Source organism: Eleutherodactylus coqui, chromosome 2, assembly GCF_035609145.1.
Source record: "Eleutherodactylus coqui strain aEleCoq1 chromosome 2, aEleCoq1.hap1, whole genome shotgun sequence".
In the NCBI taxonomy this organism is placed as follows: domain Eukaryota; kingdom Metazoa; phylum Chordata; class Amphibia; order Anura; family Eleutherodactylidae; genus Eleutherodactylus; species Eleutherodactylus coqui.
The window spans coordinates 58686463-58704206 of NC_089838.1; the positions used below are offsets into that span (position 1 = coordinate 58686463).

The following is a 17744-nucleotide window of genomic DNA, read 5'->3' on the forward strand; positions in this document are numbered from 1 at the left end:
ACAAGCGCTGACATTACAGCTAAGGTCATCAGCACTCGTGCAGAGCATTTAAACTAAAAGACTTGCTGCTGGATCGCGGGTCTCTCGTCCGCTTCTCGCTAAGCTCTTCACCTCCTATGGGAAGTGCTGAGCCAGGAGCATTTACATGGAACAGCAAGCCAACGAGGTTTTTTAATCTGACTGAAAAGTCAGCTAAAACAAGTGCGAATGACAAGTGAGTTTTTTTTTTTGTTTTTGTTTTTTTCTTCACCTTCACACTGAACTACTATTGCTCAAATTCGTTCGAATTTTGAGCCAAAATCGTTATGATTAAATGGGCCTTTAATTGGGTCTTGAGGAACAAGCGTTTCCCCCCTTTCTATCAATCTAGCTGTATCTCCGGCCAGCTCCACCTCTAGTCACTGTATGATCATCGCTCCTACGTGAGACCACAGGAGCGATCATATCACTGCGATGAGAAGTGCCAGACAAGCAGTCCCATGTAAAAGGGCCCTTAAATGTATTTTCCCCTTGACGCACTCTGTACATCCGCCGCCCCCTGCTTGTACCTCTTGACACTGAGAGAAGGGAGGGGTAGAGCAAAGAGAGTGGGCCCTGCCTGGAGCAATGTGCTGCGGGCTCTCTGCAGCAAGACCTCCAGCTAGGTGAGAGTTGCTGAGACTCCACAGCAGCAAAAAAGTTTACTTTTACTCCTGGCCTTTTAACAGCTACCAGACCACTGCAGATGATAATGGGCTGTGGTAGTCATGTGCCGACTCCTGACATCAGCGCTCTATCTTGGGAGCCGTGAGACCAGGAGGACAGCATGTGACCACTGCGGCCGCCGACTGTCAGAAGGGATCAGATGGTAGGGGTTCATAAAGACTTGGAGGATCGCTGCAAAACGAATGGGAAAGTATAGCTGCTATTATTTTAAAAAATATCAGCCGGACAAGCCTTTAATGTCTACGAATACAATATTTCTTACCTACTGTCTTTATCTGTTTATGTTGACTAGCTCCCTGGTTCTGTGATAGCTATTTAGATACAAGGATTTAGTATTGGAGGAAGTGTTTAATAATTCAATGCTCTTTCACACCATAGGGATGGTTCAACCCGTTCAGCCTACTCCACCACAGAATCCTAAAATAGCGAGGAGTGCGTACCCATCATTACCACCGGGTTACCAGAATGTTTTTCCAGCAAGTGGTCCAGGACTAACACCAGTAAACCAGCCGTATGCTAGCAGACCCCAACCTCTTCCACAGGTGGGCTGCGGTCGTTGCATATCAAAGTCTGCTGTGACGCTATTATTCTATTACTGTAGAACTATTTCATTACTATGTATATAAACTGTTGTGATATCTAGACAGAGACCAAACTGTCGTTCTACAGTGGCCAATGCACCAACATTAAAGGGGAATTATCCAATATTGCATGGAATCTGTCACTAGGTTTATACCGCTTATCGGAGGGCAGCATAAGCTGTATTGCCCGTGATCTGCTCGTACAGTGTAGTTCACGATCTCCCCGAGGCTGCTCTTGCCACTGATTGCTCACTTTCTTCCTACACACAGTATATGAAGGAAGAGGTCAGTCATTCACAGGAGGGCGACAGGCGCTTCTGTTATTGAGGACTGCAGCCGCGGCTTCTGCTGTTCTACAGTGATTTCAAGAAAAGGGCTGCGCCAAAGTAACATACATTGATAGAAGTGGGGACTCTGTCACTAGTTGGTTGCCTTTTAGGTAGGACATCATAAACCTGGATACAGATTCCCTTTAAGCATCATGAAGCCATTTTTAGGCATCTGTGTGATATAATACACTGAGTGGCCAATTTTATAAGAGGCCCTTTTATGATTGGAGGTTTCCTTGTATGGAAATTGGATGTATGACCCTGAAATGCAGTATAAAATCAAGTGAGCAAATTTCCCATGGATTAGTTTGTGTGAATCCACATAAAAATGGGAAAACCGGATGATCGGAGTGATTTTGAAGGACGCCTGATCATCTGCATTAATTTGCATGGGTCAGTATTTCAAAAACTGTCAACTTGCAATTCGAGAGTATACAAAAAACAGTGGGATTGAGAAACATCCAGCAAGAGGGGATCGCGTGGATGCAACAACTTGCCAATGAAAGGGGTCAAAGGAGGATGTCAAGAATCTTTCTGATGTATAGGCAGTGTGAGCAAATGTCTGATAAGTATAATGCTGGTGCTCCAACTGATGTGTTTGAACACACATCATGGTTGCTTGGCACGGATGGGCTACAAGAGCAGAATACTAGGTCGAGTGCAATTGCTGTCTAAGAGAAGTTGGCAAAAGAGCACAAAACTTTGATCACTGAGCAGTAGAAAAACATTACTTGGTCAGTCGGATGAATCAATATTTCCGTTGCGCAAAGCTGATGGGAGGGTCATAATTTGGCACAAGCAACATGAATTGATGATGCCTTCCTATCGGCTGCTCAAAACATGTTTGCAGCAACTGCAAGAAGCTGTCATGTCCGTTGATTGGAGACTTCTAACCTATAAATACACACATTCTCTTAGTAAATGTAAAGTGGGTTCTTCCACTGACGGGTTCCATATAAGCAGAGTTTTTTCATCTGCATGAGCCCTTTAGAATAGAGAATATTTTCTCATATATGTACTTTTCCTCTTGTGTGCCCTGTAAGACACTTATCATAGTTGGGATGGCCATATGATACAGCCCTGTATCTTTGGGTCTCACCTCTTCTGGATCCCCAGGTTTAGAAAGTTCAGCTATGATGTAGGCTCTTTAATGTTTAGACAAGTTACTTATTCATTCTCTAGGTTTGCCTAGTTTAATACTTGCTTTGTCTCCATACATGATACATTCTACAGCTTCTGTCTTCTGAATATACCTTGTGTATAGTAATGTATCTCTTCTGCCTTTTAGCCCAACGTTGGAGTGAACAATTTGGTGTCATCGGTAGGAGGTTTGAGTATTCATCAATCTCAGCAACTAGATGAACTTCGAGCTGTGAATCTTCTCCAAGAGAGGAACATACTGCCACCAACCTCCCTTAAGGCCCCTGCCCCTTGCCTGCAGGAAGATATCCAGAAACTGAATTGTAGCCCAGAGTATGTTTGTCTTGTGTTTCTTCTGTTTAGTCATGCTGGAGTTATTCTAAAGAGCAAATGTGCAGTGCGCGGTTTTAACCCATTAAGGACCAGGTGCCGTAAATATATGGCGCTTTATCCTGGGCCTTAATTCTAGCCGATAGTAAATATACGGCGCAGAATTAAAACTCCTGCAGTCTAGCAGGAGCAGGTCAGGTTCTTGGCTGTCAGACACAGCAGTGGACCCGGAGGAAAAGACAGAACCTGTTTTCAAATGCTCCTGCCTTATATTTACAAGCTACATATTGTGCTCAATGAGTGCTATGTAGAGAATACCAGAAACTCAGCCATTTCCTGCATGGGACCTAGTGAGCACATGATTGCTGGCAACCCCCAGCATGTCTGGGATGCCGGGCCTTAGGAGACCCCTGACCAATTCGGATAGTGACAACTGTCACACTAGAGAGGATGTTTACCGTGTAATGAGGGCTTTTATGGATGGTCCAGTTACAGTGGTAAAGTGTGAAATAAATAACAAAAAAAAGTGTGAATGTCCCCAAAGAGATCTTGCATTACATCATGGGGGACACAGATGTTAAAAAAAAAAAAAAAATTACAAAAATGTTGAGAGAAAAAAAAATACAGGATAAAATATGTATTTAAAAAAACGAAAAACTACTCCCCACCGACACCAACATAAACCGTCACCATATCCAACCTGGGCTGCACGATTCTCAACTAGCTCGTTCCGTTGGCCAACAAGGAGCGTGAGATTCTTGGCCCATGTAAAAGGGCCATAACTTATGGAGCTGTTGGGCAAGGTGACAGGGAGACGGGTGCTGTTTTGGCTTTTTTTTTTTTTTTATTAATGCCCAACTTATTCCTAGTACCTGCCTGTAAAGCCTGTTCTCTGGTTGTAAATCTGATTCTTTTCAGAGTCCCATGTGCGTGATCTTCCATAAACTTGTACAGGAGAGCATCTGGACTTTACAGTCAGGCACCACAAGAAGCTGAGGAATATGAAAAATACTGCACCCGATTCTCTGTCACCTGCCCTAACTGCACCATAAGTTGGTTCATAGTACTTTAGGCAGGTGACGGGTTACTTTTTAATTTTTTTTTCTTTTAATTCCCATAGGGGACTTCAGCTTATATGGTTTGATCACTTCTGCAATACTTCTAGGAATTTGGTAACTGCAGTGTATTGTATTTTCAGAGATTATAGTCTATTAAAGAGACCCTCTGCTCCTGGACAAACTATGATGGCCACACTGCTTCTCTGACCACCTGATGTGGATTAGTAATACATTGGTAGTCTGAGCCACTACACACTGCTGTGATTGGCCAAGGCTCTTCATGTGGGTAAAGCTGGCCAATCAGGGCACCATGTAGTGTCCTAAGAGTACTAATGCGCTACCAATGCACAGTGTACATCAGGTGGTCAGAGAAGCAGTGCGGCTATCTTGGATTGTCCAGTGATGATATGCTTGCTGGGTCCAAAAAAAGGAAACTGCACTGCCGCTTACTTTATTCTCTACATACTGCTCATTGAGCGCTGTATAGTCTGCAAAAGCAAAGGCAAAATCTGTTAAACGCATCTATCTTCCCAGGGTCCTTGGCTGCCTGACAGCTGAGGTCCGGACCGACTCCTACTAGACTGCAGGAGCTCTAAACCCGCACAGTAGATTTACAATGACGCAGACTTAAAATCCAGGACCAAGCGCTGTATATTTATAGTGCTTGGTCCTTATTGGGTTAATGGGCTGAAATACATGGCAGCGATAGGCTCCGGGTTGCCATGTAAACCCATCGGCACACTGTAATTATGTGGCAGGGGAGAGGAGACAATGACATGCCAGAGTCCGCTGCTTACTAACACCACACACACCCAACATATTTTTTAGGTTTGATTTCGTGGAAGGGTTAAAATGTCCTAGTTGTGCTTATTTATGTCAGGACTAGAGAAATTTTACATATTTTGGAGGTTTGTTTTTTGTTTTTTTTTTTAATTTTATGGTTGTAAGCTATCGCAGCCTTGGGGTCCATTCACATCTGCGTCAGATGAAATGGTGCAGCCTGCGTCCGTTACAACATCAATCAAAATTCCAGAAGCTTGATAGACCCCACTAGTCATTGTGGCCCGTTCTGCGCTGGCATGTGCCGGTGTTTTTGTTCGGCTCTAAGGATGGAATCGAGCGGAAATCATCCGGAGCCCCTGTGCAGATGGGAAAGGGGTCTTAGATAATGAAATGGGTTTTATTATGTTGCTGATTTTTTTTTTACTTATTCTATCTCCTAGACTGTTTCGCTGTACTTTAACGAACATCCCTCAAACACAGGCTCTGCTGAATAAAGCCAAACTCCCCCTTGGGCTCCTGCTACATCCATTCAAAGATCTGTCGGTAAGAGGGAATAAAATCTATGAGGGGAACTGAGCCCTAATTTATCCTTTGTCCTGGTGAGAGCGCTGAATTAAGTCCTCTTCTAACAAAGAGCACTGCTGGGATCTTGTTTTTAAGACCCATTTGCACTTAATGATTATCGCTCAAAATTCGTTCAAACGACCAAAAATGAGTGGTGATCATTACATGTAAACTCTGCATCATGCAGTTTTCATTTGAACGATTTTATGGTGAACTTGCAATCCATTGTTCAGTTACTGGAGATAAAGCAAACACATTTATTTCTCAGTAGACCACAGTCTGCTATCTTCACAGGGAGCTGGCAGATAACATTGTAACCTGCTGGCAGCCAGGATGAGAACAATGCAGCTTGTGTGCACAGCTGGGCATGTGAATAATCACAGGCTTGGCTCTGCAAACAGCTCCTGGAGGCCCTTTTACAGGAAGATGATAGTGTTAATGGCCATTGACACTTCATGCAAAAAGATCGCTGAAGGCCCATTTACATGCAAAAGGTAATTGTTTAAACGATAGGATTTGAGTGATTCTTTTACATAAACTGCTAATGGACACTAATGTCCAATAGCAGCTTATCACCTTTATTTGCATGTAAGTGAGCCTTTGGGACCTGTATGCAGAGAACAGCAGGTGGTCTGTTCTCTGCATTCAGCGTCTTTTGTTTTGCCCCAGGACAGCAACTAAATACAATATAATTAGCACTCCCATGTAGAGTACAGCATCATGGACAGCAAACACAGCATGCTGTCTGTTATCTCCAGCTGAAAGATGGATTTTATGCTCACTTAAAAATCACTGTCCAACTGAAGAATAAAAGATTTCTTTCAAGCGATTAATCGTTGCTTGTAAATGGGCCTTAAGTCCTTAGTCATTTGAAAGCTTATCTTTGCGTGTAAATGGGCCTTTAAAGACAAGGCCACTTTTTCTAATTGATCCAATGAATTTAAAATGAAGCAATTTTTTTTCTGGTTGCATTGTCTTAATTTTTTAAAAGTGTATTATTTTTTGTTTCTGCAGCTTTCATGCACACTTTGCTTCTTTATGATAACAGACAACCAACTGTGTAGCATAATTCTTCTAACAAGAAATGTCCATTACTCAGGAAAGTCCCATAAAAAAGGCTTTATTGTGGCCCCTTTACACATAATCACTCAAATTCATTCATTTGAATGCAAAAAAAAAAATCGCTCACCGTTCATTCACTTGTCATTTAAAAGAAACAAACAAAAAAAACCTCACTGGATCGCTGGCTTCTCATTACATGTAAATGCTCCCCGCTCAGCGCTTCACATAGAAGGTAAAGCGCTGAGCGAGAAGCTCGCAATGCAGTGATACGTTTTTCTGTGTAAATGCTCTGCACTAGCGACTTTAGTGATGACGTCGGCGCTCATGCAGTCATTTAAACGAGTGTCATAATCGTTCGTCGCCAAACCTGATTATGAAAATGAAAGCCCAGTTACACGGTTTAGGCAAATAATACATCCTTGATCATAGCCGTTACGTCCGCCGCGCGATCTCTGTTCATACATACCCTAACGCTGCAGATCTCCCATCATACACCATGGGACCCTGCAGTTTCTTATAGCAGACACCTGGCGACAACAGCTTCGGTCAGCCGCGTGGCTGATTGGGAATGTTAAACCTTTAAATGTCGCTGTTAATTCTGACAGCTGCATTTAAATCCACCAAACATAGTAGGGAGCCATGCAGATGTCATGGCAGCCGGGAGCCTTCTGAAAGGCGCCAGGGCTGTCCTGGCAGAATGCCTATCAAGCCATCGCCGTGTGGAGGCTTGATAGCCTGCCTGTCCGATAGCAGTATGATGTAATGCTATGGTATTACATCACACTGCAGAAGCAATCAAAGCATCGCAAGTTGTTGTCTCTGGGGACTAAAATAAAAAAGGTTTTTTTTCTTTACTAATTCTAAAAAAAAAAAGTTTAAATCACCCCCCCTTTTTGCCATATTTATAATAAATCTACATCCTAAAACAAATACATATTTGGTATCGCCGTGTACGTAAAAGTCTGATCTATCATAGTAACACATTTTTTACCGCGCACGATGAGCGTCATCAGGAAAAAAAAAGAATGCCAGAAATGCACTTTTTTGGTCACCTTGTCTCCAAGAAAAAAATTCAATAAAAAGTGATCAAAAAGTCGTATGTATTCCAAAATAGTACCAATGCAAACTACAGGACGTACCGCAAAAATGAGCCCTCGCACAACTATGTCAGCAGAAAAATTAAAAAGTTATTACACTCAGAAAATGGCGCCAGAAAATAATTTTAAAAAAAAAGGTCTTTGAAAAAAAATAAAAGTAGTACAGCGAAAAAAAAAATCTGGTATTGTAACAATGGTGCTGACCCATAGAATTAAGTTGTCATTTTTATTGCAGTTTGTGCGCCATATAAGCGCGCCATTTGTTTTCATTTTACGCTACATATATGGTACATTAAATATTACTATTGAAAAATACAACTCATCCCGCAAAAAACAAGCCCTCATACAATGACGACGATAGATAAATAAAAGTTGCCTTTTTTTGTTTTGTTTTTTTTCCTCCCTGCTTTAGAAAAAAAAAAAGCACAAATGAGAAAAGGGAAAAAAAGGGCCACGTCTTTAAGGGGGTTAAGAGACTATTATCTAATTAATTCACAGTAAATCCAATTTAAAATAGCATAGCACAAAACTTGACAAAAACAATAAATGAAATGACTTTGCGCACAAAACCAATCACGTGTTAACTGCAATAAATGACATAATATATTAATATTAAATCCCTTTTAAAGTTAGAAACCTAATGCTTTAGGGCTTATTTACACAGGCGTATATCGGCTGGCGTTTTCATAGCCGGTGATATACGCTTCCATCTGTGCAGTACCTCCCCTTCCCTCTCCCTCACTGGCTCTCTCCTCCCCTCTGAGTGATTTGCAGTGGAAGTGGGTGGAGGCGGAGCTAAGCTCCTGCCCCTTGTACATAGTCAGCAATGGGAGTGGGCGGGGCAGAACATAGCTTAGCCCTGTCCCGCCCCTCCCACTGCAAACGCTGGAGAGGGGGAGAGAGACGGTGAGAGGGAGCTGCTTAGATTGAAGCGTATATCGGTTGGCCGATATACGCTCGTGTAAATAAGCCCTTATAGTGTGTGTCAGTTACCATGTAGGCGCATTGTCTGCATAGGTGCTGTAGAGACAAAATGATGGGGAATTTTTTTTTCAACATCTATCCCAAGTTGATTTAAATAAAATGAATTTTAGAAAATGGGCATGTACATAACCTTTTAAGGAAGTTTTCTACCACTTTTATTTAGTCTAACACAATTGCCAGGGAACGGTAAATATGTATATAGGAGGAAGGGAAGGGCTCTCTTACATCCACCACCTTGGTCCCAGAAACACTTGCAGCAGTCACATGCCATTTATTGTTCACATGACTGAGGCTAGTGATTGGTCACTGCTGTTCATGCACACGACTGCTGCAGCCAAAGTATTTAAAGGGTTTGAAAGAGAAGAGGGCTTCTTGCCAATTGGGCCTCCCTGTGATTCAGCTGTTCGGTGCTGCTGGGTTGCCATGCCACGAGGGACCCGCAGCGTTTTACCAATCCAGTCGTGGATTTTTTTACCCCCTTTTTTTAACAATTGAGTATGCTATTCCAAAACCAAGCACTGGACCTTCTTGAATGTAGACTTTTACTCAACTAAGTTATTTTTTTCTTTAACCTTGTTCATACTTTTATTTACTTTGTTTTCCCAGCAACTACCTGTTGTAACATCCAGCACTATTGTCAGATGTCGCTCGTGTCGGACTTATATCAATCCCTTTGTCAATTTTCTGGACCAGAGGCGATGGAAATGCAATTTGTGTTACAGAGTAAATGATGGTAAAAATTGCCTTTCACTCTCTTGTAATGTAGTTATATCTCCAGATAGTGTAATCATAGACGTGTTTTTTATATTTTTATAGTGCCTGAAGAATTCATGTACAACCCTGTAACAAGAGTCTATGGTGAGCCCCACAAAAGACCAGAAGTTCAGAACGCCACTATTGAATTTATGGCCCCATCTGAATACATGGTAATTACTAACATTTTGCTATTGCAGCTCATGTCACATAGTTTTGCTGTTTATACCTGTTTTCTTACTTTTATGAACTGAATATTGTGTCAAACACTTAAAAATGCCATAAAGCTGTTTAATTGAATTTTCTTTAAAAATGCATCCTATTTTGGCTGTTAAAGCCTTTTGGAGAGATGCATTGATTGTAAAACTAGGCCATTAAGGCCGCGCTCACATTGTAGTTTTGACCTCGTGTTTAATGTAGGAAGAATTTCTGATGATAAACGAAGACTGACAGGCGCCCAACAATGGCATCCACTAGCCAAAAGCTAGATTGGCATCCATTTAAAGGGCCACTCTAGTGAAATCTATTTATTTTGTTATGTAACTATGGGTGCCCTTTAGGTCATAGGTGACAGAGGCCATTGTTAAGCATCCATTACACATAGGACAGTATGGTGTCTATTTAATAGACATGTCATGAATAGCTCTTCACATATACACTTTTTTGGTATCCTTTACCCAGAATCTGTTGGACTCGAGATGGAGAGCTAAAGTTTATACACTAACCTAAACTAAAAAACACATTGTGAACCCAGCCTTAGTTTGTAGGATCTAGTGACCTTTATGATACGTGGTGTGCCACACTTTTAAACCATGGCTGATATACCGCCATGCACTATACCTTTCCAAGATAACATGTACATACAGCAAACCGTATTTGAATGAACAAGTACATGAACTTTGAGGAATGTATTTTTGCAGTCTACACTGACATAAAGGTGTGTTGTAGCATTGCAATTTAGTGTTAGTCAATTGAATTTGGCTAACTGCATACAATTATAGGACATTCAATCAGTAGTTTTTGGGGTTTTTTTTCCCCTCCCTCCCCTCTTATTTTCTAGCTGCGACCCCCTCAGCCTCCTGTGTATCTGTTCATGTTTGATGTGTCCCACAACGCTATAGAAACGGGTTATCTGAACACTGTTTGTCAGTCCTTACTCGACAATCTGGAATGGCAAGTACACATTTATATTACTATTAGTTTCTTTCTTTGTTTCAAAAACTGGTTCTTAGAGAAGTACAATCTATGAGGACCTATAGATGTATATGCAGTCTATGAACAATAAGAGAAAAACAGTGAAGAATGAAATGCACAACCCTAGTGTTGCATTGTAAGGCTTTGCACTACTGTTACTGCGTAGCTTCAATATTTTAGCATCAAGCTCTATTTATACAATTTTTTTAAAATATTTTTACCTAGACTAGTAATTGAGTCCTCTTTATGTTAATTGCCCATCGTACATAGATGATAGTTGGCAGGTCCATAGAACTTGAAGTCTCTAATAAGGAGGAATATGTAAAAACATTAATTGAAGACAATGGGAGAACTTATTTAGAATGGCATTTCATACTCCAGTCCTAAACTGAGATGCCCCAAATTTATTAGGAGGCATGTGTTGAGCTATTCTAAAAATTAGAAGAATCACAGGAAAAAGGACATGGGGGAGGGGCCCTATCGCGTGTTGTAAAGTTATTTCAGTTGACTGAAACGGGCACAAATAACTGTTGGTTTCATCTGCCATAACTGTAGATGGGAGCACAATCGCATAGAAGCGGTTCAAGCAAGTGGATGAGAGACATTTGTCTGCTTTGGAAATGGCAGCGGTTGTTTTAACTGGTTTCTTTTATCTAAATCTTTAACAGTATTTGAAATCTACGACTGTTGCAAAGAGACATAGATTTGTTGCAATTTTTAATACGTCAAATGGATAATGACCTTGCCTCTCAGTGATCCCTGCCATACTCTTCTCCCCCACTCCCCAACTTCTGTTCAGCCACCGCCCATCGCTGCCACTCTTTACTTTCTGGGTGCAGGAAGTTAGTATATGGCATCACCAACACAGGACCATGTGACTGCTGCAGCCACTTAAGCCAATGATTTGCTAAAGCGATCATGTGACCTAGTGTCGGAACATCTTTGTTCAGCACCTAGAAGTGAAGAGCAGCGGGGACCTGGTCCCAGCAGACGAGAAGCTACAGAGCGCGCAAATATGGCTTTTGTTGTGTCCTTATGATATATTAGGTAGCTATGTAAAAAAAAAAAAGATAAAATCCTGGATAATTCCTGTAATTCCTCCAGATGTGTCATATAACATCAACAGTAAGTTCTGAAGTGGCTTGGAAAACGTTAAAATGTATAGATAACTGGTGGCTTATTTCGTATTCCTTTGGAGAATGGTCATCATCAGGAAACCTATATGGCATGGAATATACTTCTTGTTTATGATTGCACTGCCATGTTACGACCGCTAAAGACTTCAGTTGCGACCTAGTAAAGGACAAGAGAGTATTTGTCACTGTTTTGTTAAAATAAACTTTTGGGTCATGTAGAGCCCAATGACTCTGACAAAGCTGACCTTTTAGATTTTGCTTGGTATGACGTTTCAGGGTTGCAAAATGGATTCTGTCCGCGTTGGCAAAACTTCCAGCAGAACCTCATTAGGAGCAGAAATGCCATGGAACTAGCAATCCAGAACTCTTACAAACCCCATTACTTTACACACAGGCTTCCTGGCAATACAAGGACGAAGATAGGTTTTATCACATTTGACAGCACAATCCATTTCTACAGTTTACAAGAAGGATTGTCACAGCCTCAAATGTTAGTGGTGACCGATATAGATGGTAAGTATCCTTTATTGTGACGAACATGTCAAATTGTATCTTCCTTCTGCTAAAGATTCTGGTTTGTTCTTATATTCCCAGTCATTGTTACAAGGCCTATTAAACGGTCTGACATTGATTTGCAGCAATGCTACCTATCAATAGTCGGAGCTGTAGAGGCATTATTTTGTTTTCCAATTTGCAGAAACCTTTAATAAACTCATCCATGTGATAAAATGGCTCTCAATAGAGGCACCTTTTGTTCAACATATCTTTATCTTTAGGCAGTTTCTATGAGCATGCCGACGTCTTCAAATTAGCCACACATACTGTTTTTTGCCTTTTTAGCATGCTCCTTGATCACCTGATTGGCCTGAAACTGCATCAATTTGTATACCCTGTTTTTGTCTGAACATACCATAAAAACCGCATAAGGCTGTAAGGAAAACTCATGACAGTTGGATCGGATCAGACAGTGTTTCTATAATGTTATTGTGGATACATATGTGTCTATATAGGAGCTGGTGGCAAAAAATATTGGCTGCAAAGGTGTATAAGGCCTCCTGTACACGAGCAGCTCGGACCCCACATGCGGGATTCCCGCAGTGAAGTTCGACCCGGTGACTCCAGCTTACGCTCCACCGCCTTCCTCCTCTGCTGTGAGTGTGCAGCCGGCACACGTGCAGTTCAAGGGACGCTGGGCCATCACTATGGCGACTGTCGCGGGAGCCGCGTCATTATGCGATTGACCTCAGTGGCAGCCGGCCATGCTATGATTTCTCCCTTGCGAGCAGAAAATCGCAATCTATTTCCGCTCATGGGCCTGAATCGCATTTTGCCATAGCATGCTATGGGCTGGATTTGCTGCAGAATCCGAAGGCGAAATCCTGCTCCAGATTTCGCAATGCAAATCCACCAGTTTTGCAAGAGGCCTAGCTCGTATAATGCTGAATAAAAAAAGAATCTAAACACATTTTGTGTATGCCCCATGATGTACAACAAATGTTTCATGAACTGTAAACTTCTACAATAAACAGCACTGAACAATATGATTTGTGTCCATTTGCAGATGTGTTTATCCCAATGCCTGAGAACCTGTTGGTTAATTTAAATGAATGCAAAGAGGTATGGAATATCCAGCAAATGTTAACATTGGTACTTCAATATTTTCCCAGTAGCCTCTGGGAAATTTTTAACTTCAGTTTGTTGCAATGTAATTGAATGATTATTTCTAACTGCTCCAATAAAATGTATATTGGGTCATAAAAGACAGAAGAAATAACTTGTAGTATTGCATATGTTTAAAATACTCTGGCATACCAAAAGCTGCCCAATTTTTTTTCTGAGCAAAGCCACTAGTTAGAACTGATAGAACTGCAGGTACAACGTGAGCAGCATTGTATAAAGCAGGGGCAGCTTGTGGAAATGATTCAATATGATAGATTTAAATCGCTGCTTGCTCAATGCTTAGAGTCCAGTAGGGACCTGCACAGAGATGACAGACATTGCTATATGGACCGTCACAAGGGAAGGCGGTCCGTTACTGATGGGACCACCCTGTGGACTCCTAAGCTCAGAATAAGCAGGGATTTACATCCGTAAATTACAAACTCTACTAAATCGCTTTCCACAAAACCTATCAATCTGCTCAATTCCTCCTGCTCTACAACATACTGCCTGCAGATCAGTCACTGGTTTCAACATGAGTCATTTTTTTTAACAAGAATAGTTGAGGAAAAAGCTGAAAGTTTTCTAAAGTTATATGTACCTAAGGAAAAAACCTTGTGGAAATTAAATAATTATAGTGTGTTAGTTAGAATGTGTAGATGATTATATGAGGGAGCTTCCAAATTCACAATTGTAGTTTGTCACCTATAGAAACTGGGTCTTGCCACATTTGTTAGCTCAGGGGGATATATACAAATGTGCTCTGCTATTTAACAACTGAGTTAATGTTTTCTATACTTAGTTGGTCCAGGACTTGCTAAAGAACCTTCCACAAATGTTCACCAAGTCATCGGAGACTCAGAGTGCTCTCGGGCCCGCACTGCAGGCTGCGTACAAGCTGATATCACCCACTGGAGGAAGAATATCTGTGTTCCAAACCCAGCTGCCAACAGTAGGTGCAGGAGCTTTGAAACCCCGAGAGGAACCTAACCAGAAGTCCACTGCAAAGGTGAAGCCTACATTAAACTACGTGCTTGAGTTTATGCAATTGTAAAATAAAAACAAGAATCCTTTTTTAATTGCACGAATCTGTTCCCTTTACGAAGTTTCATTATAGTTTTCTTTATGATATAGATCTAAAATAGTGTGTATACAGAATTAAACTTTAATCCAATTATACAATATCCAAAGGATAAGACTTCAAAGGGGTTGTTTGAGTTCTGGCAGTCCTATTTTTATTAAGGCCTTAACGTACAGGACGTACATTTACGTACTGCAGGATCGGGCTTTGTATGGAGGGGATCGCAGGTATGCAACAGTTCCAATATACCGCCCTATTGATAAGAGTTGTTAACCCATTAAATGCCCCAATCGATGTTCAGGAGTCCCACGTTGCCCCCTGTAATAAGATCGTCAATTGCAGTGTGGTTGCCATGGCAGCCATAGGCCTTCTGAAAGGCCCCAGGGCTGCCATTGCCTATCAGCCATGCCTGTCAAATCGCTGTATAATGTAATTCTATGGCACTACATCATACTGGAAGAGTGAAAAAAGCATCGCAAGTTTTTGTCCCCCTATGGGGACTAAAAGAGAAAAAAAAGTAAAAAATAGTTTTAAAAAGTTTTATTAATAAAAAAAAATTTAATAAAAGTAAAAAAAAAACAAAAAAAACCTTTTGCCATATTTATAATAAAAGAATCTGTAAAAGTCCGATCTATCAAAATAACACATTATTTACCCCGTGCAATGAACGTCAGTAAAAATTAAAAAAAATACTAAAATTGCGCATTTTTTAGTCACCTGGTCTCCCAAAAAAATGTAATTAAAAAGTTGTATGTACTCCAAAATAGTACCAATAGGAACTACAGGACCTCCTTTTCTATGAATTAATCCACTCTGTTTTACAGGAGATTCATAATTTGACACCAGCCACTGACTTTTACAAGAAACTTGCCTTGGATTGTTCAGGACAGCAAGTAGCAGTCGATCTGTTTCTCCTAAGTGGCCGATACTCTGATTTGGCTTCTTTGGGTACGGTACCAACATCAGATTTGTTTCAATACTCAGCTTGTGTGACATTCCTTTTGTTTTGTATTACAATACTTACATTTCCTAATTTGTTTCAGGTTGCATTTCTAGATACTCGGCTGGTAGTGTTTACTATTACCGCGCTTACCATCACCAGCATAATCCAGTGCAAGTAGAGAAACTGCAGAAAGAATTAAAGCGATACCTTACCCGGAAGATTGGCTTTGAGGCTGTTATGAGGATAAGATGCACCAAAGGTTCGTATGAAACCAGACTGACCATTTTACTGCCATAAAGAACCACTTTCCTATTGTCTAGAATGGCCATCAGACCATACTTTTATTTACTTTCTGTACCTCCAGGATATGTGTGATGGGTCTTGATCGGTTATATGAACAGAAATTTTGTTCCTTTTTGTCTTGAACGATTTCAGACCTGCTTCTAAAATATTCGTTTCTTGGCACCTTGCAGTTTTTATATTTTTTTTCTAACCAAAAACGAAAGGTTATATCCGCCTTTATACACATGTGTTTTTATATATATATCTCTCTCAATATCATCTTGAGTGGAGTCAACTTATACAAACATTGCTTTTCTATTGTACCTGTCCTAAATTAAAGCCCTCATTATAGTCTAGAGTTAGTCATGATTCAGGCATCCGTCTATCTAAACTCCTATAATTCAAGGAAACATTGTAGTTTATCCTACCTCAGGTTACTGTAAAAGGGCTACAGTTCCCAGAAGGATTTCATCATAACCTGCTCTGTTCAGACTTTGAATTGGCAAAGAATGCGTAGAGATTTCCACATTCTGCAGAACTCACTACAAACTTATTCAACCTTTTTAACTGGATTAAATGTAAGCTGTATAATAATCATGTGGATATAGGCTTTAACCCCTTCAGTGGCAGGTTTATTATCATGTCAGCGCAGCAAGCCCCGGAGATTTTCCTGAGGTAATTTGAAATGGCAAGCGTGTACAGTGGCACAATAACTGTGTCCTGGCCAGCATTTCAGCACTAGAGCTATCCAAGGAAATCTTCCAGGGTTTAACTGCATGATTTTCCGGGCGTGCCACTAAAGGGGTTAAAGGGACTCAGGACAGCATAAATTTGGTTACAGTCTGAGGATGTAGTTTTTATTGCCCTCATGAATATTATTAGATTGGTAGCTGAAACCTTCAGATGTCTAATGTGTGTGTGTTCAGCTTCACTTGCCATTTAATAGTATTCACCATTTGCAAGATTTGAATTTGTTGTATTTGCACCCTTCTGTAGGCCTTTCTATCCATACATTTCATGGAAACTTCTTTGTTCGGTCTACGGATCTTCTGTCACTTCCCAATGTAAATCCTGATGCTGGGTATGCAGTACAGATGTCTGTGGAGGAAAATCTGACCGATACACCTGTGGTCTCCTTTCAGTCTGCTCTTTTATACACGTCCAGTAAAGGTAAGTGCTTTGTAGGTATACGAAAATATTTGAATCTTTCTTCAGCACAGATCTGTGACTCAAGCTCATTAGCCCATTTTTAACACCAGAACCTTTTTTTACCTTTTACATGCCATTGTTCTGAAATGGGATGGGTTTTTTTTGTTTTTTTTAGTGATCAAATAGTTTACCACTTTTGTTAACCTTTTACAGGCTTAAAAAAAACATAAATTGCTTTCTTTTACCACATTTGGAGACCCACAATTTATTTTTGTGTCAATTTAAATTTTGTTGCGGCTCATTTTTTTTGCGGAATAAGCTGTTTGCATTCGGACCATTTTGGGGTACATACATCTTTTTGATCACCTTTCATTCAATTTTTGGGGGAGCCAGAACAACTGTACTAATATTTTTATTTTTTTAAGGTGTTCGCCATGCAGGATTAATATTGTCATATTTCTGTAGTTTAGACTTTTATAAACATTGTTCTACCAAATATCTGTATTTTTGTGTCTTTTCTTATTGTTTAGATTTCTTATGGGAAGCCAATGGGGAAATGTGTTTTGTGTGGTGATGTGTTTTTTTTGTTTTTTGTTTTTTTTGGGGGGGTTTTTTTTTGTACTGTGAAAAATCTCTGTAGAGGATTTGTACTTGCATTCAGTCATATGATCATTTGTACAATATATACTGCAACACCCCAGTATTGTAGTATATCGTGTGTTTGTTTTTTGTTGTTTTTTTTTTTTGTTTCCTATTAAGCCATGCTACAAGCAGGGCTTAATAAGCATCCATGCACAGCAGCCCTGCAAGCCTTCACTAGACTCCATGCTATCCCATTGGCTCCCTGCTATCATGTTGGATGAATGGAGTGCCAGAAGCTGGTTAAAAAATACCCCTCCTCCGGCTGACTACTT

The 17744-nt window shown here is 40.7% G+C and overlaps 1 protein-coding gene across 1 annotated transcript in view; it reads left to right on the forward strand.

Annotated features, from left to right (window-relative positions):
- SEC24A (SEC24 homolog A, COPII coat complex component) overlaps window positions 1-17744 on the forward strand; it is an 84760-nt gene that overhangs the window by 52347 nt on the left and 14669 nt on the right. The window contains exons 5-16 of the mRNA XM_066591023.1: window positions 1084-1247; window positions 2904-3088; window positions 5367-5469; window positions 9240-9366; window positions 9450-9559; window positions 10447-10559; window positions 12111-12229; window positions 13278-13333; window positions 14178-14384; window positions 15281-15404; window positions 15500-15658; window positions 16678-16851. Of these exons, the coding sequence (XP_066447120.1) occupies window positions 1084-1247; window positions 2904-3088; window positions 5367-5469; window positions 9240-9366; window positions 9450-9559; window positions 10447-10559; window positions 12111-12229; window positions 13278-13333; window positions 14178-14384; window positions 15281-15404; window positions 15500-15658; window positions 16678-16851 (1641 nt within the window). The remainder of the gene's footprint in view (window positions 1-1083; window positions 1248-2903; window positions 3089-5366; window positions 5470-9239; window positions 9367-9449; window positions 9560-10446; window positions 10560-12110; window positions 12230-13277; window positions 13334-14177; window positions 14385-15280; window positions 15405-15499; window positions 15659-16677; window positions 16852-17744) is intronic.